The sequence below is a fragment of the Ornithodoros turicata genome, chromosome 10, assembly GCF_037126465.1.
Source record: "Ornithodoros turicata isolate Travis chromosome 10, ASM3712646v1, whole genome shotgun sequence".
Taxonomy (NCBI): Eukaryota; Metazoa; Arthropoda; class Arachnida; order Ixodida; family Argasidae; genus Ornithodoros; species Ornithodoros turicata.
Window position 1 is genome coordinate 25570116 of NC_088210.1, and position 25565 is coordinate 25595680.

Below are 25565 nucleotides of genomic sequence, written 5' to 3' on the forward strand. Positions count from 1 at the left end.
TGGTAAAGTAGTTGGTTCGTGGTATATATAGTTTAAACCAGCCCACTAGATGGCAGGATCTCCAATGGGACCTTCGTGCGAAATCTCGAGCGAAGAATTTGTAATAATCTCCTCCCTTAGTTTGCACATCCACTAGAAGTACTGACCCAAATATAGTAAAACATAAAGTGGTAGCACAACGCATATGCAAATACATACATACATTGAGCAGTTATGTCATTATTTACAGATCAAAACTGGCGTGTGTATCAAGATGGCGCTGGTGTTGATTGAATTGTCGGCCATGTTGTGCTCCGGTTATGTCTTCTTTGGTCTTCATGAATTTCCTGCATGGGCTGTTAACTTCAATGCCACGTTGAAGTGAGACCTGTAGGACCTCTTCTTGGTACCTGCTACGACGCTGCCCGACGATGTATTTCCCTGAGCTCTACCGCAAATCCACGGGCTCCAGTCGAGCAGTTACTTAACGTTTTTTCTATAATATATGCATCAAGTTCCCAGTTGTTCCTTGTAGTCACTGGCACAATGTGTTTTCACGAGCAAGAGCCGTTTCGTTTCCATCAAAGACACTGAACGCGCGTTGTCACATCTACGGCGGTGGCGCTAGCACTGTTACGTTAGCATCCTCTGCCCAGAAGGGAAAGGTGTTAAGGTTGAAGACTACTACGCCGAGCGAATTAATGGCGAGAAGTTCGATAATGACACAGCCGATGTTCATGATGAATCCAGCACGTGCCTGAAAAATAGACGCAAAAAAATGTCAACGCATGAATCATTGACACCAGGTGATTGCCTACCATGTAGGTCATAGGCATGTTTCCGTGCTCGTACACCATAGCATTCGGTGGGGTTGCGATGGGAAGCATGAAAGCGAAAGACGCCGAGATGGTCACTGGCATCATGAGATACAATGGATGGATATGAAGAGCCTTAGCCTGCGAACCAACGAAACCATATAGTATAGTACCTAACATGATAAAAAATTCTGACTTGCGACGTACTCCCGGAGGATTGTGGCATTTTCGGCAATTACCTCCTGGAAACTTTTGCAGTCATTTAGGAAGTCATTGAACAATTTTTAATTGAGGGAAATTATTTTTTTCAGTTGAACTTCAAAGGGAACCTCACTTTTCCTTTTTCTTTTTACAGAAATAAGTCCTGCACGGATGACCACACGCCCAACAAAAACTATGCACAGTATCCAACAGAAATCGTCGAGAAAAAAAAAGTAAAAATAAAAGTAAAAAGTAAAAATCAAGCAGGCAGGGGGGCTAAAACGTATTTTTTTACTAATTTTCGACTATTTCTGTTGCGATACCGTGCGTAGTTTCTGTTGGGTCTGCGGTTATCCGTAGAGGACTCCATATTTCTGTAATAAAAAGTGAGGTTCGCTTGGCTATTTTCAAAGTTCAATTGACAAGAATAAATTTCCCGCAATAAAAAAATGTCCACAGCCTTCCTTAATGGTGGCAAAAGTTTCCAGAAGGCCATTTCCGAAAGCCCCACCATCTTCCGGCGAGCACGTCACCAGTTAGAATTTTTTATCACTTGATGTGAAACACCCTGTATAGATAACCCATAGAAAACCCACAGGTGTCGTGTACAGAAGTGTGGTAAATCAACCTTACGAGATAGCTTGTGATGGGTAGGAGGACACTGGCTGTGGCAGTGTTACTTGTGACTTCTGTGATCATCGTTGTGAAAATGCAGATAACGCTCACTAGAAGCGCCTGGGGCATGAAATCCAGCTCCGTTAGGTAGGACCCAACTTTTACAGCAAGGCCTGATCTCTGCAGCGAGGCGAATTATATATATTCAGTGTATCGTACGAAGAGTCCCGGTAGTCCCATACCGTAGATGCTTCAGCCATGCTGAAACTTCCGCCCATGAGCAGAAGGACACCCCAGGGAATCTTCTTTTGGACGACCTTCCATGTGAGAAGCCGTGGACCGGCCGGATCGGTCCTTGGTTTCGCGGGAATTAAGAACAGCAGAGCAACCGCGAACATAGCTGGCGTTGCGTCTCGTATTTTCCTGGGAACAAACAACGTCATATGTTTTTAGAGGCTACATTGTACAAACTTCGCATGCCAGTCCTTATTCTTCTTAGAGTCCCTTTCGACCTTTGTAACCCCCTGAGAAAACTTTGTCTGTTACCGCTACCGTCGCCATAGTCTCCCGTTCGGGAGGCTTTCACATATGACAATTGACAGACCACTGAGATCATGACAGTGGAACTTGCCTTTGTAGAGTGAAGAAGGACGACCAGCCGGTTACGAAATATGGGTCCCGGAAAAACCACACAAGCACAGTGACGACGAATATGGTCAGAACAGCTCCCTCGTGGAATCTAAATTTTTTTAAAAAGAGATTATTGATGGATACTACAGTATCTAGCTGTACGGGTGACCACGAAAATTACGCACGATAGAGGACCGAGGCTTCTGTAGCGATCCTCAATGGCGTTATGAATTGCGGCGTGTTCCGATTTGTTGTTCCGGTACCTACAGAAGCACATGCGCTCAAGAACATCTACAGAAACAATACTACGCACATACCTCGCTGGCGTACACCTGTAATAGAGGTAGAGCCACGCAAAGACTGTGCACACCAGCATTGGAGGTACGTTGTAAACCATCCACGTGGCAAACGTGAGCTCCGTTGCGTTCGGGTACTGACTGGAGATCGAAACAAACCTCTGTGGTTAGCTTCTCTGCGTATAAATGCAGTATTGACAGGTGCGACATGCCCCAGAATACTCGAGGGGAAAAGGCGTAAGATGCGTGATTGCTTTCCACTGCCAAGTGAGTGCGAGCGCTCAACGTCACTGCAGACGACAGGACCAGTGCTGTCGTCTGCTGAGCGCACGGAACGAACACCACTGGGATATAGAGATCGCTATGGTGACGATCCGCACGGGCAGCCACTTGTAGCCAAAGAGAGCCTGCGTTCGAAATCGTGCCTGTGGCAAAAGACTATTTCGGAAAATCCCAGGGTTGCTTGCGCACCCATTGCCTCCTAGGATATTCGATCACGTTTCGTTTTCGCTAACCTTGTCTCCTGGTAGACAACCGGTCGAGAGAGAAGGAACCGAAATAGCGGGGCTAAGCTCTCTGGGATTTTCTGAAGTCTTCTATTGGTTGAGCCCCGACTCCACATATCCCCATATATAGTTAAGGATCTAGAGGCGGCTCTCTTTATCTAGGTGGCGTTGGCTGTACGCCACTCAGGGCAAATGCTCAACACGCGGAACTACCAAGGTTTACGTGCCGTGGGACTTCCCCGCTCCCGTGAGCTTTTTTATTTATTTATTTATTTTCGTTTGCTTTTCTTCCACGAGAATATTCTGTGGCGATGTCGCTTGTGTGAATAGACGGGCACTGTAATGCAGACGCTTACTCCTCGACGAGCCCCATCATCACCAGGTTAGGAGCTGTTCCTAGAACAGACCCGGTGCCACCAATGTTAGCCGCGTAGGCTATGCCCAGTAGCATGGCATTGTGGAATCTCCATTCATCCCCTGTCCTGCATGATAAGATCGTGTCTAGCGCGTGGCCCATACTCGCCTTTTTCTTGCTGACTTCTGCCGAACTACTTTGTTATAGTTACCAAGACTTCGCTGTACTTGCGGGCGAGGGTTTACTGTTTCTCGCGGTCTCTGCTGCTTTCCTGCGTTGGCACGGCATGAACAATAGTGAATAAATAATTAAAATGAACTGTAAAGAGAGGAAAAGAATAATCTATCCACTGCACCTGTAAGTAGCATGGTTATGGTATATTGTACAAGGGGAACAGAACGAACCATGAGTCTGCCTCCTGAAGCTGGATGGCAACATCAGCGCTCGCGCGTCTTGCTCCTATGCAGGCAAAGGTAACTCAGAATTATGAAGCTGGCAAGTACATATTTCGCGTGAGAGGAAAACAACAACATGGACTGGTGCTTGTAATGAAACGACTACCTGACGCATTTTGAATCATTTGCGGGTTATGTACACTGTAAGAAAACAATCAAATCCGTAATTTTACCGCACAAGTAATTCCTAACTCTTGCCGGCGTATGTGCCGTAACCTATATGTTGCACAAAATGTACTACTAGAGTGCACACTGCACAGCTCCGGACTGAGTTTTTGCAGTTTAATGGCCCTTTAATGGCCCTTTAATGGAAGTGTCATTTTTGTCGGTTATGGGAGCTGTGTACTGTGCACTCCAAACAATGCAATAACTAGGTTACTAGGTGGCACATATGCAACAGCGTTGTCTTCCGCTATATGTCTTACGCTGAGGAAATCCCTGAGTACCGTCCTCCACTATAGCTCTGGCAGCACTCTACGCACGAGCAGCGTTGTCGACTGTAGCGCTTGCTCGCGCTACCGAAGCTACTGAGGACATCATTAAGGAACGTCTTGTACACGCGGGACCTAGTAGTTGGTTGAGGTCTCTGCCAGAGGCGTCTGAGGTTACTGTCTGAACTTACTCTCGGAATCCTGAGCCCTCGTGCAGATTTCCGAAACGACAGAGTCCACGATCGGCAAGACCATCAGCGTCGTAGCCATATTATTCAGCCACATGGACAGGAACATGGCTGTAAGCATGAATCCCAGCATCACCCTGCGGGAAGGGACCCCTCGTGAGACGTGTGAGCGGATGTCTGACGCGTTGCTTTGTACCATAGCGTACTCGTGCCAATGAGTAGGAGGATGCGGAGCGCGATTCTGTAGTGGAGGTTGCAGTGTTCCACTGCGCTGGCCATAATCATGCCTGCAAGGTACATCATGTTGGCGTCCTGGAAAGCACATTTAAAAAGTGCACTGCGTCCTATTGGTAGACGGATTTTGATACAGGGGCGCCCCCTACCTTCATGTACGGCGCCGTGGACTGTGCAGTGGTCAGGATGCCGAGCATGGGGAACATGAAGATTGGAAGCAGGGACGTGACGGAGAGGTGTACCACCTCGAACATCCAGTAGACGGACATGATGAGAATGCCATATGCACACCGCGATTCCTGGAGAATCAGACAGTCGTCAGTGTTCTACACATTGCAAGAGTGATATGTATACACGTTTGAGCGACTGAGCTGCCGCGCTTCGTTTTTTTTTTTCTCATTTGACGAATTCAATTCAACGAATTCCATTCATTTGCTAGTTTAACTTTTCTTTTTTGTTGTTAATTACGTGTCAGCTCCGCGAGGCAACTGTGGCTATGTGGCTGTGGCTATGAACAGCAGGAAGGAGTGGGGGACAGAGGAGTTAGTATGCTTCCTGGGCCGACCTCAAGAGGAACTGTGCCGACATTCGCCCGGAAAATCTGCCGGAAAACCCAGGGAAAACCTCAGACAGCACAGCATGACGCGGAAGCTGGTAACTTTTCTTCGCCTTAGCGCCGCGAAGCAACTGTGGCTATAAGGGCCGTACAGAACAGAAGAGCAGGAAGACGTGGGAGACAGGGGACTTAGTATTTTTCCCGGACCGACATCAGGGGGAACGGTGCCGGACATTCGTCGAGAAAGTCTCACGGAAGGTCCAGGAAAAACCTCGGGACAGCACTCCTGGTGCGGGAATTCGAAACCGCGTCGTCTCCTAACCTCGGAGTGAAAGGAAGATCATCCTAACCTCTGCGCCGTTGTTGACCATTCAAAGACCGTTCAAGAGTCGGACGGCATCGTCCGTTGCCAGCCTTGGAAGCCCCAGCCAGACTGTTACCCCCGGATATCGTCCTACTTAATTACTATCCAACGTTTGATAAACCATATCTTGCTAACAGCGCCCTGCCCGAGGGTGTGCCGTATATTTGATTGCGCGACCCATAAAACGGTCGTCGGGGCAGCGTCCTCGCAGTGCTGTTCCAGGGAAGATTTTTGCTAAAATCGTGCTTGCTCTCTTTTAGGGATGTACCAACCGAATCCTCGATTTCGCGATTTCCGCTTCCGTCCGCTTCTGCACGAACTCGCGAAATTAAGGTCCCGCGAAGTATGCCCGAAACGCGCTTCCGCACTAATTCTCGAATTATTAAGACCGCAAAATTAACCACTTTTACAGTATCTGAACGGATGCAAGAGGTGCAAACGGGACAGACGCAAATGACAGGCGAACGAAAGAAGAGAATTTCGTGTGCGACGTTACCTTGCTGTCATGGACGAGGAAGATGGGAGAGAGTGCGAATGGTGCTACGATGGCCAGCACAGTCCGCCAGTGACGGGACACGAATCCCAGAACAATCTGCGTCATGGTGAAGGGGCAGTGTCCGTCTTTCGGAATCTGGAAGACCCAGTAAGGCGATACTCAGTTCAAGCGCGATTCATTTGTGTGAGGGGGACTGAATTAAACGATGCCATACACGCGCTGAGCACGAGTAAGTTCCAATTTACAAGAGCCTGCTGGCACGGACAGCCGTGTTGACTGTCTGAGGGGCACTACCATAGCACGTGGAGAGGCGAGAGAGAGTATTTTTAACCAGCGTCTGGCTGAATGGATAAAAAAAAAGTTCTCACTCTGAGACACCTCAAAAAGAGAGAGAAAGAAAGGAAGAAAAAAAAAAAAAAAAAAAGAAAACCTCTTGGCGCAACAACCCCGAAGTCAATCGTTTTTCGGGTGTGAACCTACAAAAGTGACTGAACTTGAAGGAACGGTGTTGCTGTATCTTGATCGGCAGTAACTTAGGAAAAGAAGTGTTCTGTTTTTGTGGACCATGCGAAACCGCTACCACATGGCATGCAGAGTGCCACATACCAACATACAGCGCTGTGGGGCGAGTAGTGTGTTTCTTGGGCGAGCTTGTTACATATGCAGAGCAGAGTTCCCGTTGGCTCGTCTCCCGGATCCAATTACGTTCAGGCTCGAGTAACATGCGCATTCCAGCATTGTCCCACAGACACGTTGAAAGCAGAACGTAGGTTTCCTGGTCGTAGGTCTACTCAACTGAGCCTGGGCGCCATATCGTCGTTTTGTACGCGAACTTTTTAGGACCACGTGATTTGTCACGTGCCACCACCAGGTGGTCGTCAAACTGTTCACTGTACACTGAAGTTGTGTAACCACACGCAGAAACAATGAAAAAAAATCAAAGAACTAGAAATAAAAGTAGATTAAAATAAATACACAAAATTAAATAATGTTTCAAGACGAGTTGCAGCCAACTTTTGCTATTGGTTACTAGCTGGTGATTATATTCACAACATCCGAAGGATATCAATGGTGGTCAAATACCGGGGACGTCATTTGCCATTCAATATACCAAGACGTCGGATAAATTTCCTTGAGAATGAGGACAAGTAGACAATAACTAAGAAGCACAATAATGCACCTAGCGTACCTATAGTATATCACGTTTCATGACAATTACATGGGACAATAGTATATTCGAAGAATCAGATGTACCGCAATGAACGTAATGCCACCTACCTACAATGTACCAAGTTTCATGCGGCTAAAAGAAGCTGAAAGGGCTGAAATGGCAACTTGCCGAGAACGTCGCTTTTTTTTAGACACCCACCAAAAATGCACTCCGCGTCAAACTTTAACTGGAAAAAACGTCACAAAAGATGCAAAGGTGCATTTTGGATGCTGTTGGAAAGACCGCGCGTTTGGATAAGCAAGAGCAATCTTCGCCACGAAGCTGTGTCATCCCCAAGGATGCCTGCCAGACAAGCTCTGTGCGGGAAACGTGCAATTGGATGCGAAGAGTACAGTTGCTCCCGCTATCACGAGATAAGAGACCACGGTTACCACGGTCCTTCCGCCTTTTAAGAGGGCCATGGTCTGCGTTGTAAAGTGACGTCCTCAAAGGGGAGAGGATGTCACGCGTCCTGTCCCGTCCTGTGGAATGTCGTGGCGGAAATGGTTCGTGCAAGTTCTGCCAAGTCCTATAAAAGTGCGCTTATTAGGCGAAGTCATCCGAGATGCACAGTGAGAAGTTTGCAATAGTCGCCCTAGCGAGTATGTGAATTACAGGGCGAATGCAAGAAAATAAAGAGTGACGTGGGAAAAAAACCTCGCTTCTTCTATCACTAGTAAAAAAAATATACGTATATATACAACACCAGCTGAAGCTTTCCTTTGAAACAATCATTCATGCAGTGGACTGCATTTCGTCAGGTACAAAAACAACAGCATTGGAGTTACAAATATATACTGCAGAAGCCTGATTTCGCGTGGAACATATTTTCGCGATGATCCAGATTTCGTGTTGTTCCAACCTCAGAACGTCAGTTCTCTCATATTTTCGCGTTTTGGCGGAGGCCATTGGTGGCGCCATTGTTGTCGCCATTGTTGTCGCGGGAACTTAAATTGAGTGACGTCAGTGAGTGACGCAGGAGTGACGTCAGCGTATCTACTTCGCGTCTACTACCTTCTGCGGGATACGTGCACCTCATAGGTCCGGAACAACGAACAGCGAGAACATTTATCCTGCCTATGGCAGGCCCGCACGCATTTACTGGTACGGCCTCCTCTTGGACCTATAAGCTATAGGGTGATAGTGATATAGTGCATGGACAATATGTGTCTCGAAGGCATTAACTCCATAATGAAGGTGCCTGAGCAATGAGCAGAAGATACAGAAAACACAACACGAAGCGATCCTTTAATTATGGAGTTCATTCACCAGATTGCCTGTATGTACGCCAGTTTATTGTTATAGATAAGAACCGGCCGGAAGTGAGTCTCCTGATGGTTCTGCGCTATACATCAAATGGCACTGAACAGGGACAAAGTTCGTATTGCTGATATTGGTAGTCCCATGACGAACCCGTAACATCTTAATCTTTCTTTTTTCTTTCTTTTTTTTTTTGTCGTATCTCTGCGTATTGAAAGCAATCGTGTACCAAAATTTAGATGTGCTCTCCCCGTTTTAGGCGCAGTGTTTACTTTTGTGGCTTTTTATTTTATTTATTGTCTGTATCGTATTAACGTATTAATTGTCCATTTAAGAGTGAACTGACGTATATTGAACAATATGTTAATTACGTTAACTTTAGCCTATGCCATACCGGGAAACCGAAGCCTTACACAAATGATCGGAAAGAAAAAATAAATATGGACATTTGTTGATGTACAGCTGCCGTCAACCTTAATAATAACACTGAAAAGAAACATGGTCTCGTTCCCGTGCGGGGCTAAAGCAAAACCTTGGTGCCATGAGGAAATCTTAATTGAACAAAATTATTCTGTTATTCTAGCGCAAGGATTTTGTTAACATAACATTCCCCCAGGGTGACTGTTATCGCGCGTGGAATTGAGACAATCCCCCCCTCAGTGTTGTTATTAAGGTTGACGGGAGCATGTATCATGCATGGTTATCGTACGGGGTGTCGCAGATGTGACGTTGGCCACAAGCACATTTTCATTGGTGTCTGAATAGTGGATTCAAAGCTAGTTCCCAACATTTTTATCCCCAGAATTCTGCTGACATTCTTTCTACACAATCAGGGGACCATTTCCTCTCATGGACAACACAGAACGAGAGGAAAACAATTGAGAAAAAGCAAAAAAAAAAAAAAAAAAAAAGATTCCAAGCCCCGGCCGTTGCCTTTTTTAATTACAATAATTGAATACGCGACATAATGAGGCTAACTCCATTAATGTAGCTGCGCGACACTCACGCTTCCCCTATATACACGGCCCTCTAGAGCCTCTAGGAAACCCTAATACGCCAACTCAGCGCAGATGAAGTCCTCAAAAAAGGCAATACCACTATGGAATGTCAAAGAAATGTTGTTCTGCCATCATAAAGGCGTATAATATTGTGAGTACACCCTACTCCCTCGCTCACTAACTGTGTACGCGTGCTTGTCTTGACGATGGAAGTAATAACAAATGACATCGGTATAAAACATAGGACTAAACACAGAAGACGACAACTCAAGCAGCGCAACATCTTGGTCCAATATTGGACCGATATTGGCAATACTAGCCCAATATTGGCACGATCTTGGCTGATAATTGGGCCGGCACAGATGTTGTGCTGCTTGTGAATTGCTGCGATATGTCTACACCATCATGCTACCAACTGCCCCGTATATCTTATATAATGTTGATATCTAATCATATCTAAAAGTCATATCTAGTATGACTTTTACTATAAGTAACTACTACTATAAGTACTTTTAGTATAAGTACCCTCGCGGCTCTTCGAAATGCGTGCCTATACACTTCAAAACGCGTGCCGTGCTCGAAGGTTAGTCAGGCGCAACGCGGAATACTTTCCGGAGTATACTTATCGTATCAGTTACACACAAGCATCCTGGTACGATGGGTTCGTTTTCGAGGTCGGTCTACATTGAGGGTCAACGCGACGAAAGGGATACCTTCACAAGTGTTAAGATACCCACCACTGAAACTTTGCCGAATGTGGAACTCCCCGCGTTGTGTCATTCGTGATTACAGAGGACAAAAGCCCGGTTTCTGTTTTTAACTGGCGTCATTTGTGAATCTTAACACTGGATCCACATTCACATCATATGAGATATACGCGGCAGTTGGTAACATGGTGACATAGACACATTGGAGCTATTTAAGTAACCGTATCTTAAGATACGATTGCTTGAATAGCTGAAGAAGACCATTGTCTTCTTCTGTGTTGTGTCCCTCGTTTAATCGCTACGATATGTCTGCACCGTCATTCGTGAAAGCCTGGAAATTATTCGGATCTTGCAAAAACCGAAACAAAACTGACAGATAATCCTATGACTCAACGCCGATACGCCATTCTTGTTTTATTTTTTTCAGATTTTGCTGCTCTTTATCGTCCATGATCAATAATATTAGGATTATAATAGGAGATAATAATAATTCGGAGTTTACGTCGCGAGACAACTGAGATCATGAGCGACGCCACCATGATGAATCCGCCTGTTTCTTTTGTGCGTAGCGGTAACGCATAAGATGAAAAAGGAAAAAAAGAAAGAAAAAAAAGAACCACCACAAAAAAAAAAGGAAACATTTGATTAGCTTCCGACAAGATCCGAAAAATATAATCTGATCCAGTGTCGAGCTGCTCCTGTGGCTCACCGAACTGTAACGAATCTAATTCAAATTAGTCAAATAACCCAACTGGCTGCATTAAGGACAACACCAGACCGAGTAAGCAATATTATGAACGATGTAGTTGACTAAACAATTAGTCAGTGTTATGTAACATGGATACCTGAATCATGCCGCATTTCATTCCGTTTGGGAACGCATAATTTATGCGCATTCAGTTTCTCCTCAAATTAAGCTCTATGTCAGAAAAGCCAGTTCAGTGGAAGAAGAGCATCTTCCGATAGCTGTTTTGGCAGCAGTGAACAAGTTTCAAACAAAATCGAAGGAAGAAAGACGTCATACCCGTTCAGACGTCAGAGCCCACTCGACAGATGTGTGTCTGTGATATTCTTGCACGGTCTGCTTTGTGGACCTGTTCAGGGCCGGCTAGAGATATTACGCGCACCGGCGAGGAATCAACAGGACCGCCAGCTGTTTGCCAATGAACTGGATGAATGGCTACAACAAAACCCAAAGAGGCTACTGCCCCCCCCTCCCCCCACCCCTCCACACGTCTCGGTAACATAGTCTAAGTATTTCTTGTTAAAATGATGACGTGTCTCTGTCGCTGCTCCAAACGTGTTAAACCGCGCATTTCAACTTAGCCCCTGGTGCTAGCGAGCGGGACCCTGAAGGGTCCCTGGCCATGGGGCGGAGTTTCCAGGCTTGCGGTTTTCCTTTCGTAAATGTGTCTAAGTTGCCATTTTCATAGTGGAGTACCAAAGCTGGGGACTTGTTTTCGGAAACATATCAGTATTGAGCCATGTCTTCGTTTGATTTGACACGTTTGCAACCTTTCGGCAGGCAAGGAAAAATGGGCAGAAGTGAACGAAACTGAACGACGAACGGAGTGTCGTCTGCATAAAATGCGTGGTATAGAGTGAACGGGGGAATGTTTGCGACTTACCCGGAGTTGAGGAACACCCCACAGTCGTTACGTGTCGAATTAAAATTGTCGACACATTCTTTCCTCTTTTTCTCATAAAAAAAAAAAAAAAAAAAACGTACTCACGAAACAGCTGGCTCCTCTTTCCCACGTGCGACCCCGAAAATGGCGCGCTTTTTGTGTAACGCCGAGTTCGTGCTGAAGAGTTCTGCTGCACAGCTTGGAAGGGGGCACGCCACACTTCACGCTGGCACACAACACGCATGCAGACGCTGCTTCGGGAATCGGCCAAGCCCGCAGCGCCATCTGGCGAGTACGTGCGTTGTGTAATACCAGCGGTCTCGATAGACTCGATAGAGGCCCTCGTAGACATTGGCGCCAACTCAATTGGTTTGGTTTCGGTTGCCTTGTCTTCGTTTGACTCTACTGTTGAGTCATGTCTTGGCTCGTAAACTTCGAGGCCACTCACTCCAGACCGCTTTCAAGAAAAGCAACTTTGTATATTCATGCGTCTCTCTCGAAGCCCACGTCGATTTGCTTTTTGTCTACAATTTTGCGTTGGATTCCCCACAGTCTGCATGAAGTAAAATTTGGAGAGAGAAAAAAAAAATGATATAGTACATGCAAGGAACGTTTCCAAGTGAGAATATGGCAGACCAGACACCGCGAAATAAACAAACTCATTTCCGCGTGTAAATTCCGTGTGAGCGCCGCGAAGCAACTGTGGCAGTGAGCGTCGTACAGATGGGGACAGACCGAGAGAGGGCAACAGGAAAGGAGTGGGGGACAGGGGGGTTAGTATGCGTCCTGGGCCGACTTCAGGGGGAGCTGTGCCGGCATTCGTCTGGAAGGCCTATCGGAAACCCGAAGAAAACCTCAGACAGCAAACAGTCTGTGCCGAGTTCTTTCTTTTTTTTTTTGTCTTGTCCTTGGCCGAAAAGGAGCTATAGTTTGTACGATATGCAGTACTTAGATGTATCTTAGCAACGCAGCGGCGAGCACTGCCAGCGAGAACACAAGAGCGACTTGCAGCTAGCGATTTACATTGCACGGGCTGTCCCGTAATCCTCACGACCGACTGGTCTATCCGTTACGGACATGGGCCGAGCTGAGCTGAAAGACAAGCGAGCGGTGTCAGTCTCTACTACGCAGCCACCATTTACGATTGCCAAAAATTCTTTGGCCGTCACCTAACCCCTCTAGCCAGCAGCAACGCTTACGCAGGGACTTCCTGGCACAATGGGGTCTTGCCCAAGTGTTCTAGAGCGATGGAGCGAAAAGTGTGCGCTGCGACAATGTTTCTCTGCAGAGGTGTGAGGGTGAAGTTAGAAGAAATCGCGTGACAAGATATCTGTCCAGTCACAAGGCAGCATTGAGAAGGCGAATATCCTGTGGATACACGAATAATGTCCTAACGAATTCGTTTCATCCGATGGATATCCCTCAGATATCCGTCGGACGTGCGTATCCGTTAGGACATTATTGGTACATCCAGAGGATATTCGGGGTATAGACCGGCATGAGCCCACAGAAGAAACCACGGGCGCCTTACCTTGAAATGTAGCCCCCTTATTTGGGACAGGGACCAATGAAGTCGCTCCACTGGCAACGTGGGGAAAGAGGAAAACTGGAGAGCTCCGCAGGCCGCTGACCTTTACTTCTACAGCGTTTTGATTGCGCACGCACAGCAAAACCAGGAAGGAAACCAACACGAACGTACGATTTATTATGCACACATAAATAATATCGACGATCGAGAAACGTAAGTATGGACACAATCATCACTTTGCGTGTATAATATACATACAGTAAATATCACTTCCTACTGTACAGTCGGCAAACGTAAAACGACGTTGCAGGGATGATAGTCTACACGTGGAGCATTCTGTTTAGAAGCGCAGCAACGACCTTGGTTCAGTCACAAAACGAATCCCTATATCCGGCCAATATTTAATACTGGGCATTTTAATGTGGAGTCGTGTAAGGGCAGTGTTTCCTCGTTGCGCGTCTCTCTATCCTCAGTAATTAGACAGTAATCAGAACCTAATATGTGCATTGTTTTAGTTGGACGTTAAGAATTAGTTGGACGTCCTCTACTAATTATGTCTCTGCAGCGTATGTATTTCAGAAGACATTAATCGGTCATTTCTAAACAGCGTTTTGCGACCGAATGTACTGCTTGAATATGCGGCCTCTTTCGAGAAAGATAACTGTTAGGTAGGTAGGTTGTTAGTACTTCGAATGTTTGGTTGGAATTGAACTTCGCAACGGCGTCCTAAAGCCTATGTTTATCCGGCATTTACCCGATATTTACCATGAGTGCTCTATCAAGGCAGTGATACCCGTAATGTTTTGGACGTATTGACGCCACAGTCATTGCGTCTGACGAAACGCGCTCTCCCTTTTCGCCGTACTATCACTCAAGGACAAGCAGTCCATTTATCAAGACGAATTCCCTCCCTTGGAAACATGGGGTGGATATAACGGTTCTGAGAGCACCGGTATAAATTGAAGGCAGTAGCAGCGGCACTAACAAGGCGAGGGCCTAGTGTCCCATTTGAGGTAGCGTCCTATTCAGAGTCGTGAGTATTGTGTCATTAGCCAAGCCATCTGCTGCCCAATCTGGGAAGGTGTTGAGGTCGAAGATGTATACACCTAGAGTATTGATAGCTATGAACATTGTGCAGATGCAGAGGCATTTGACGATCAGACCGGGAACGATCTGTGGAATAGAAAGACATATATGTAAGGCTACTGCGACCACATGTCGTCGTAAGGGATTATTTCGCACTGCAAAGCACATGCGTGACGTAGATCTGTTACTGTCAGTAGGGATATTTGGCTAACCATTTCGATTGGGCTTATGTCGGCGTGGCTTGATACTATGGCGTTAGCCGGGGTTCCCACTGGCAACATAAAAGCATAAGAACACGCCAAGGCGACGGGTATGATCATCATCAGAGGATTCAGGTGCAGATCTGTGCCCTGGGAGAGGACAAAAAGTAAAGCTAAATTAATTCATAAATACACTAATTAAAATACGCAACTATAGGACAAACCATCTACTTACAGCTAGCTGTAGTGAAGAAGCCCACTTACTAGTTGTGCCATAATAGGCAGAAATATTGTGGCCGTTGCTGAGTTGGAAACAACCTCCGTGATGAAGGCGACCAAAATTGAGAGCACGAAGATGATGCATTGCGGAGAGAGGAAACTAAATGACGCCAGCTGATGACCAATCCACCTGGACAGCCCCGATACCTGCGGAAGGACACTTGTTAGCTGGTGCATCCTCTGGTTGATAGGTTGAAAGTATGCAGCTAATGACATACACTCGTTGCTTCAGCCATGGCGAAGCCACCGCCTCGAAGCAGAACGACTCCCCAAGGCAATTTTTTCTGCACGACGTCCCACGTGAGAAGCGTGGGTGACTTGCCAATATTTCGGGGATCCGATGGAATAACGAACAAGAGGAAGACGATGAACAGGGCAGATGTCGCGTCTTTTGGTTTCCTGCGTCGAAGCGGTCATAACGTCTTGTTAGTTTAAAATAGTTATTCTAAAACGATCTATAATAGACCAGCCGACATACACTGTTAAAAAAAGGGTGTACTTTAACTCCTTTTTTCTTGTATATCACTATATATCACTCCCTATCACTGCCACATATATCACACCCTATCACTGCCACATATATCACACCCTTTTGGAGAGTACAATTACTGTCGCAAAGGAGTTTCCTCACTTCCATAAGGGAATAACATTACTTCTATATTCCCTACCGGAGAGTATTAGTACTCTCCAGTAGGGAGTTAGAGCGTAACCCCACTTCCTAAAGGAAGTAGGAGACTCCTTTTTGAGAGTAATTGTACTCTCCCAAAGGGAGTGATATATATGGCAAGAAAAAGGACCCCTTTCACCCCTTTTTTAAGAGTGTACACAGTCGTGTAGGCCCGTCCGTAGCAGGGGTGGAGAGAGAGAAAATTAAGAAGAGAAGAGGAGGAGGAGGAGGAAGAAGTTCTAGTGGGCACCGGAACGAATGCTGGAGCCCGAAGACAAGGACCAGAAGATGGTCCGATACAGCTACTGCATTTAAACGGATTTGGTAGAATTGCAGTGCTATAGGCGCTGTTACTACGTTACGGCGCTGGGCTCTGGAACACGCACTCTTACATGGTACCGAAGAAGGTCGACCATCCTCTGGCAAAATGGGGATCCCGGAACATCCAGAGAAGCACCAGAATCAGCAGCATCACCAGGACAGCAAGCTCGTGGAAACTGTGGGGACGGTGTTGAAAGGTGATCATGTAACATAATCACTTGTACAGAAAAGAAATCCTTACGTCATGCGCCCAAGTTCATCGTACTTCTTGTTGATGACCTTCTTGGCTGCGTGACCTTGCTTCTCCAGGCCAACTGGCCTGCGGGGCAGAAGAGACAGACAGTGATGTTACAACCTTGCCTGGAGCAGTGAACCAAAGCAATGAAAGTAACAACAGTCTCCAAGGATGCAATAGACTGACCTTGATCTGTGGTAGATGAGCTGGAAGAGAGCCCAAACCGCGACGACAGTAACGATTACTCCCGGAATAGCGAACAGGAACCAGCTTGCGTAGTCAATGGGAGGGAGTCCACCATAAAACCTGCAGGTAGAGTTGTCCAGTTCAGTACTGGATGCCTGACTACGTCGCGTCGACGAGTTTCTTACTCTTCGACGACGAATTTCAGGATGAGGTTTGGTCCAGCGCTCGTGAGCGTCGCGGTGCCACCTATATTAGCCGCGAACGCTACGCTAAGGTACAAACTTTTGCTTAGCGTCCTGTTGGCCTGTTGGATATCTTTGGCTGTAGCCAACTTGCTGGCTCGCTTTTCAGTGCTGCTTGACGTACCCGCAGCGTGGCAGTACCTGCATCATGGACCATGAAGAGTAAGCAGATGACGCAACACGTATCAGGGAAATCTATAGAGATAAATAATAATAATAAAGATAATTTATAATAATAAAATATATAGATATTTAATATGCATTTAATGTGATAGGTAGATCATCACACATATATATTTTTTTTTCATAAGCATATTTCATCACCTATAGCGTTATTGCGGTGAAGTAGTTTCCTCTCAACCCGGTATCGTTTGCTAAGAGCAGGAGTGGCTCTAGAGGGGGGGGGGGGGGGAGGTCCGGATGTTCTGCTAGGTAGCACTGCCTAGGTTGTGCATATAGCATACTGTCCAAGGCTGGATCCCCTCCCCCTCAGAGACATCCTGGATCCGTTCCTGGTTGAGAGCAGAAGGTGACAGATAACTGTCCATCTCAACAACCAAAACACATGATTACGGTAACCTAACCGCGACATTTTTCGTAGTGATTGTTCCCGGCACCAAAAGTCTCGTAAGGTTCTGACAAGCAACGCCAGCCTTACCAATATGTAAGGCAGCGTGCCTCGGCGTGGCAGGCAGAAGGCTTTGTAAACACACAACGCTCATATATCTAGAGATATATGAGCGATGATTGATTCTGTGTGCTGCAGCGAACTATATATAAAAGTAAAGGGTGTTTACTTGTCGTTGCTGCTGCATGCGTGCGGATTTCTTCCATAGCCCTTCAGTGGTCTGCAGACTTCTGCAATGATTATCCACGTAAGAATCTCGCTCGGCGTCTAACTTCCACGCACGTGCGACATACGTACCAAGCTTAATTTGCGCTGTATCGCAACAGTGACTTCAGAGCAGCGATCCTCAGCGTGCCCAGACGCTTTTATCAATCGATGAACGAAAGAAAATCATTTTCTTCTGTTCATCGGATGATAAAAACGGCATAGCATTCTGATACTAAAGATGTCAATGCAATGTATACAAGTGCTTCGATGTCCATCAAACATTTCTCGAGTGCCATCGAAGCCTTTGCACGCACTGAAATCTACATCGCTAAAGAAATTTTCATCTATATGGAACAGCCAGACAAGGACTCTCAACAAGCCTTGACAACGTACAAGCACGTTGTTTCAGACATTCCATTCATTCGTGATACGTGCTTGTCTACCTCTCTGCGGTTCGCATTCTCCTTCTTCAGCAAGCGTGATGACGTCGGGGTCGTTCTCGATGACCTCGGCCAGTACTGCATCCAGGATTGGCATCATCATGGCTGTCGTGGCAGTGTTGCAGATCCATGTGGACATGAACATAGTTGTGAGCATAAATCCCAGCATAATCCTGCAAAAACACGACGGGTTATACGGCTTACTGACGTCTAACGCAAGGGGCGAGATTAGTACTGCAAGGCCTACCATCGCGGATTGGTTCCGACACAGAGCATGACACGTAGAGCTATCCTTCTGTGAACGTTGCAATGTTCAATCGCCATGGCCATAATAAGGCTTCCTATAAACAGCATGTTTGTCTCCTGCAAGAAAGCATGCCTTGTTTCAGGCGACAGGATAATTGGAATCCTTTATTAAGTAAACCTCACAATGTCCTACCTGGAGGTAAGGATAGCATGCTTCGTCAGTTGCAAGGACGCCCAAGAGGGGAAAAAGGACGACTGGTAGGAGTGCGGTTACAGGCAATGGGACAGCATTGGTCATCCAAAAGATGGACATCAAGCACACAACGTAAGCACATCTTGACTCCTGGATGGGAAGACAACGTGTCTGCTATCAGTAATGTCTTCTCGCTTAATCGATCCCTACAGAAAAAACCCATATGTCTTCCAAATCGGTCTTGTACGAAATTATACAGGACTTTGCCGAATCCTGTAAAGCTCATATGGGTCCTATACCTGGCATTTAGGACCCATATTCACACCCATATAAGGTAGATATAGTTTAATGTAGATCCTGTATCAGGCAATATAGGTCCTATAAGTCCCCGTGTAGGAGCTGCATGGGGCTATACAGGTGTTACAAGGGGTCGATGTAGGAACTATATTGCAAAATGTTGTATCAAAATACAGTGGTCTCCCATTAGCCCAACTCGTTTAAGCTGTTTCGGTTATGCCGAACAAATCGGTTGTACTTGATGGTCTTGTCACATAAAGCAAAATAAAAAAGAAACAAGAATAAATCTTCTAACACGAACTACATCGATCTCCGATTCAGTTAAAGCCAATATCGTGACCCCACAATTCGTTCGAATAATGGAGAATTCGATGTGGTCTTTCTGAATTTAGTGGATTTTTCGAAAAATTTTCGAACGCTCACGGTCGCCTGTTTCTAACGCTCTCAATCGCTCTCAATTGTTCTCTTCTGTCCTCTTGGAAAAAGTAGTTCAGAGGCTATGACTTGAACGAGTAGATGACAGGTTTTGAAGGAGGTCTATATTGAGAGTGAGCACTCGTATTGAAAGGAGATTGTCCGCCATACATTGATAACCGGCAAAGATTTGGCTCAGACATTGCAGCGTTGTTTGTTTGCATGCCAAGTGTGCTGTTGCATTTTACTTGGTGTCCTTCAGATAGTGCTCATTCAGAATATGCTATCTTGAACTCTCGAAACGTGTAGATCGGAACGGAAAATTCCCCCTCCTTGTACACTTAAGTAAATACGATTTGTTGTCAACCACAGGGAGGTCACTGTCCTATGTATCTCCAGTGAAGCACTACAGGAATAGTACTTGTCCTAGTGGTCAACAGACCAGTATTGAACTGAAATTTTCGCTACATGCTCATAAGAGAAATTGAATTATAGTTTTAATAAGGAAAGCATAGGTCATCATTGGAGCTGAGGTCATCACTGAGGGAAGTGAGGTCATCATTCGAAGTGAGTGAGTTACACCGAGTTACATTCTGTAATTTTGATGTTTAACTTCGTAATACTTCCCTGGGGAACGCGGTACAAACATGGAAATATTTAATGAAAGGACAACCGAAATGATTAGCGGCGTGCGATGACTTGAAATATGTGAACGAAGAAAGAAGGAAGTCACTGAAAAGGTTAGCCAGCTTCAGTGCTCGAGCCCACATCTTCTGGATTACCGGTCTAGGGCTCTACCAATTGAGCTAAGCTATCACGCCTCGCCTATGACTTCCAAGGTTGCGTCATCCGAAGGGACAAACCGGTTACCGGTAAACCGGTAACTAGGAAGATGTGGGTTCGAGTCCTGCCGCTGGCTAACCTTCAGTGACTTCCTTCTTTATTCGTTCGTTATTCGTAGGAACTTGAGGCTTGGGTGTTTGTCCTTTTTTCTGTATTCCAGCCTCAGAACATCACTTTCCATCGTGTCGAAATATGTGCTTAGTAGAAACATAAAGAACGTGCCTAAACTTATAAGAATTGAGGGTTTACGTCGCGAGACAACTGAGATCATGAGCGCATGCCTAATAACGTTAAGTAATTCCACGAGTAACCCAAAGTGCACTACTGATTACTTGCGAGAGTAATTAGGTTACAGTTGCAATTACATAATATCGAAGGTAATCCTACAAGTAGTTAATTTTAGTAGTTGGGTTACTTGTAATTAATTAATTACAAGTCTGCCTGGTCACTGCGACTCTGCAAGCGCCAGGTTTGGTCAACTGCTTCTTTACCGCAAAATAAAACAATGCCTCCGTGCCACTGCCTCCTTATTACTACTAAAAACATACTTTCCTAAACCGTAGGAGAGATATGACCACTATCATACCCGGACATGCGATATCAGATATCTATCTGATGAGAGGGACACGTGCGAATGATGAAACATGTGCTCAGTCGGACCTGGCGCCGTGTGTCGCAACTTTCACTCCAATTTCCGTAACCCAAGGTTCGCGATGTCTTTGTTAAACAACTTGTGTATCTCAAGTGCTGGCTAACGACGATAAAAATGTGCGCCTCGTGCATAACACGGTTACAACACTCGCATCCTCTTCACAAGTACGCCAGTGTTGTCAATGTTATGACATTTCGAAGTCGATTGTTGTATAGCTGCTCCTTATTCTTGCGAACAAAACACTGTTTCTACAAGGCTGGAAATAGGACGCCTTCGGCACGTTCTATTTCCATTCTACATTTTATTCTACTATTATAACCTGATATAGGACAGGTATATACGACGGCATATCTGCCGCTGAACTCAAATAGTGACGCAGGGTTGCATCGCCACCGCTACGAATTGTAAGCCTATTCCGTTAGCTTCCAGTTGGTCCTGACGTAATCTCCTGTTCTGCGAGAACAACGTGTATTTCCTTTCTTCGTTTTTCCCAGACTTGTACGTACTCAAAATACAGTATTTTAAATACTTTTTCCGGTATTTAGGTACTCTCCTCAATACCTTTTGCGACAAGTACTTTTAAGGTATTTATAAAATACATTTTTCAGTATTTGCTACTCCGTACTCACTACACAAAATACTTCCCTTCCTCGTCAAGCCGTATCCAGCACACTTCCCTGCAAGGTCCAGATTTTCAGCTCACTGGAACTTGATCCCATTTTTTCCTTTCTTCCTTAAGTGACCTTCAGTTTTGAGTATCTTGTACTGTATTTTAAATACTTTGTTAAATACTTTGTAAGTATTTGTATCCTATTTGAACTACTTTCGTGCAGTATTTTGTAGATGTCTGGTTTTCCTCTCCTTGTGCAATTTTTTTTTACACTGAAGTATGCGACCACGGGGTACATTTACGTCCATGTTTTTGACCTTTTAATTGTTATTGTTGTCCAATACGAGACACCGATGTAGACAGCATGATGATAATAATGATAATGTTTATGATAATTATTTTTGTTAATCTTAATTTTTGAAAGAACTCTCACCTTACCATAAAATTACAGCCATTTGACCGTAATCACGATTACGGACACACACAGTCTTATTTACGGTGCTAACGTCATAATTTCAGCATATTTCATAGGTGTATTAATTACACTACTTGGACCGTACTTCTCAATTACGGTTCCTAACATGAAATATGCGCAATTATTAACAAACGTACACTCTAAATCTTTTCACACCTTTTGGAGGTGTAAAATGGGTGTACCAAGCAGTACTATACCCTTTTTACACCCAATGAGTATAGTTTAGGAGTTTTTGAGGGTGTAAATATGGTGTAGTTCACTCTTTTCTAAAACATCGTGATGAGGGCGTAGCATCAGATTAATGTTTTAGTGTCCACATTCACAATCAGATCTGTATGTGTGAAGTCCACGTCGTTTTCTCGGATACCAAAAAAAAAAAAAAAAACGCATCAAAGCGACATCACCATTCCCAGAGCAAAATACGTGTGCGCGGCATGCGCTATCAGAGTGTCGAGGTTGACGGCGAATTTGCGAATAACGTAGAGCTCATCCTCAAAAATCCCCGACGTCCTCAACAATGCAGCAGAACCTGCATCACCTTGAGTTGTTTCTTCTTTTTCTTTTTTTTGAAAATGAGGTCAAATAAATTCACGAGAGGTATGAGCAAGCTTATTACCTATCATTTTTTGACTCTTTGTTTGTACGGGGCCCCGCTCTTGAGATATACGCATCATTCAATACCCATCCAGCAGTTAAAAAAAGCAAGACCGTGCACCCTGGCCTCTATACACTCACCTTAGTATCCGCGTACAGTATGAGAGGCAGCAACACTATCGGAGTGGCAACAATCACTACCAGTTTCGAAATGTCAACAACGAAGTTGAGCACACGTTTTAGACCGGTGTCGGACATCATCTTGTCGTCCTGGAAACACAATTGTGAACCCACCGATCGCGCGGTCCATTTGCCCTCATGGTGCAAAGTTGCTCGCCTTATATCCATAGATATACTCTTACCTTTCGAGTGTGCGCAGTAGCGTCTCAGACTCCCTGTCCAAGAGTATAACACGTTGTTCAACATATCGGTTGGCCGATATGAGGCTCTCTCCTATCAGAAGTCCAAGTGTGACCTAGGACGCCAGTGTGTTTCGGTATTGTTTGCAGTGCAGACGTCCGTAAAGACGCTCCTCTATCCCATCGACAGACTGGCGGTATGCGCGCTTCTGGAGTAGCGAAGGATATATAGGCGTCGTTGTGGGTCAGCGGAGGCTACCAGAGTTGAGAAAGATTCGAGATAATTTGTTTGCGTCCCTAATATCTGCACCGCAAACGATTGTCGTGTCGGTTGTCCCCGCCATATATTGCCACTATTGACCGTTAGGTGTCAGGGCACCCTTGAAAGCATGAAAGTCTGCCAGCTGTTTCATCACGTTCCATCAGCTGTTCCATGTAACCTTCCAGACTTCTCCCAGCATGCAGTCAAGCATGAAGACCTGAGCGCAGCGAAGATCAATGCTTACACATTATTGTTCTATCTGTGCGGCTTACTTTGTTCTATGCAGTGGAAGAAACACTACCAGCGGCGATGGCTTGGCGGCGCCATCGAAAAGCTTGAGCAGAAGCTTTCCAAAGGCTATGTCGACAACCCAGTGTCATTGAAGGAACTTGCAGGTCTATGATTTACAGCACATAATGACACCCACAGGCAGCATAGCTGGTGGTACCCGACGCTATAGGGTCTTCTACCTACGCTAGCGTTTGGCGTCCGTACACAAGCAGACGACACGGGATGAGAGTGCGGCTACCGGCTGTAACTTCACCACTGGACGCACTGCAAAAGCGGGCTCAGAGTAAAGAACTGGATGAAGAACAAAGAACCTTTCTACAACAACAACAAAAACTTTATTTCAGGATAATGAGTGGGGAGTTTCATCGCCGGGGGCGATACTCACCCCATTGCTGGAGGTGAAGCAGGGAATGAAGGAATGGGTCCCGTTTCAATGGGGATCGAAGTCCTGTGGCGTCCGAAGAGGCGAAGACAGCCTTGAGGACAAAGCGTTGGTGAGCTGGGTGCTACCAGGGGCCAAGCAATTTGGTGAGGGAGAGGGGACGGGAGCCGAGCTGGTTGAGGGAGGCGGAGAGTACGGAGCGAGAAGGGTGGTAGTGTGGGCAATGGAGAAGAATGTGCTCGAGATCTTCAACAGCACCGCAGTGACCGCAGTGGGGAGAGTTAACTTGTCGCAAGCGGTAGCGCCACTGTGCTGTGAAGGCCACGTCGAGGCGCATTCGATGAACTCATGCGGCGTCTTGACGAGAGATATGTGCTGGCATGCGGAAAGCGAGCGCTGGGTCAACTCTGCTCATCATGGCGGGGGGGGGGGGGGGGGGGGTAGTATGTCGGCGGTCCGTTGGCGCTTCCCACAATTGACATATATATACTATATACAAAGTGCCAAATACATGGTGTACGCCTTCCGTTTCAGCGAAGCAGAAGACTGAACGGTGTCCTACTGAATGGTGGTTGGTGGCCCGTTATGTGGTAAATCCTTGTGTGGGGAACATTGCTCATTTTTGTTGTCGGTGGCACGACGTGTCGCTGCTAGTCCTTCTGGGGAGACTTCTGACTCGTTTCTGAGTGCTCACTCAGCTGGAACCATCCAACGCCTTGCTTGTCGGCTGTCGTCGATGTCTGAAGCGCTACATGCGCCGTGGCTGTCGCATATTCGTCGCCGGTACCCCACCGTGTCAGTGTCAGAGGAGCAACGCTTATCAGTGCAGAAGATAAGGCTGCCTTATCGAGATCGATGTGAAATCCTTCTTTGCCTCCTGCCTCGCTGATAAGTGCCTTGTTCCAATAGGTACCTGACACTGGCAATGCAGTGGTTGAAAGGGTTGTAAAGCCACTCTGAAGACGCGTCGGATATGTCCCTCGACTGAGAAGCGTCGTCTCCAGCGTTTCGCTATCATCTGAAAAGTTTCTGATCTTTTTTTTTTTTTTGATAGCGTGTTAGCGCCGCGAAGCAACTGTGTCTATGAGCGACGTACAGATGTGGACAGATGGAGAGAGGACAGCAGGAAGGAGTAGGAGACAAGGTGGTTAGTGCGCGTCCTGGGCAGACTTCTCCGACACTCGTCTGGAAAGTCTTCGGGGGAAAAAAAGGAATCATAATTTGTGGTTGTGTTGCAACGGCAATGTTTACTTGCTGAAGCCAGGGGGCAACTGCCCCCTCTTGACCCTCCGGTCCTGTGACAGCGCCCCTGCCTAGAGCGTGCGACGTGACGCTGCGACGTCGCCCGCCTCTGTGAGGACGACAGTGGCGAGCTCTTTCAGCTGTACAACCACCACAAACAACGTGTGCCGATCGCATATTAGTAGCTACCGAAGCGGACAGTTCAGACAAACATGGCCTTTCAGTACGACCACACAGGCCCTCTGACACCTCCAGCCATCTGTAGACACTTGGCCATAAAATATATGAAGGCTCGCTTTGCAAGTTGAAAGCTTTCAGAGCCCCCGCTATACTTCCGCGCGCAGAAAGCATTGTTCCAGATTACACACGAGAGCGAACAAAAAGGAGAAAAGGGCTTTTTTACGCGACAGATAGCGAGGAGTGCGGCCCTTATGATTAGCGTATACTGCATATCCAGCGTGGCCTCATAAGACGTCTCCTGGACGAAGTTCGAGGGCGGAAGATTAGCGCGGCTACTATATATCGTACGTCAAGATCTCTCAGGAACCCCTCGAGACATCCTTTATTGGTATCAGGTGACGAGCATCACCGGCCGCGTATGGCTTCGGCCTGTCGGGGCAACAACTGACCCGCGCCAGTGACGTCATGGAAAGATACTGTCGACGTATATAGTCGCTTTGGCTGTCCCGTTGTTCGATATCGCCGTCTTCCGTGAGAGATTTTTTTAACGGGACGCCGTCTGCTGAGACCTTTTTTTTTAGT

The 25565-nt window shown here is 46.3% G+C and overlaps 1 protein-coding gene and 1 pseudogene across 3 annotated transcripts in view; one reads left to right on the top strand and one right to left on the bottom strand.

The window, feature by feature from the left end:
- LOC135371238 (Na(+)/citrate cotransporter-like) overlaps positions 1–25565 on the top strand; it is a 56547-nt gene that overhangs the window by 12804 nt on the left and 18178 nt on the right. Inside the window, exon 13 of one of the 3 annotated variants that reach the window (XM_064605311.1) lies at positions 230–505. The exons of the other annotated variants lie outside the window; for them this stretch is intronic. Coding sequence (XP_064461381.1) covers positions 230–364 — 135 coding nt within the window. The 3' untranslated portion in view covers positions 365–505. Of the gene's footprint in view, positions 1–229; positions 506–25565 lie in introns of those variants that run through there. 3 annotated transcript variants of the gene reach the window in all.
- On the bottom strand, positions 186–22593 carry LOC135370430 (uncharacterized; annotated as a pseudogene).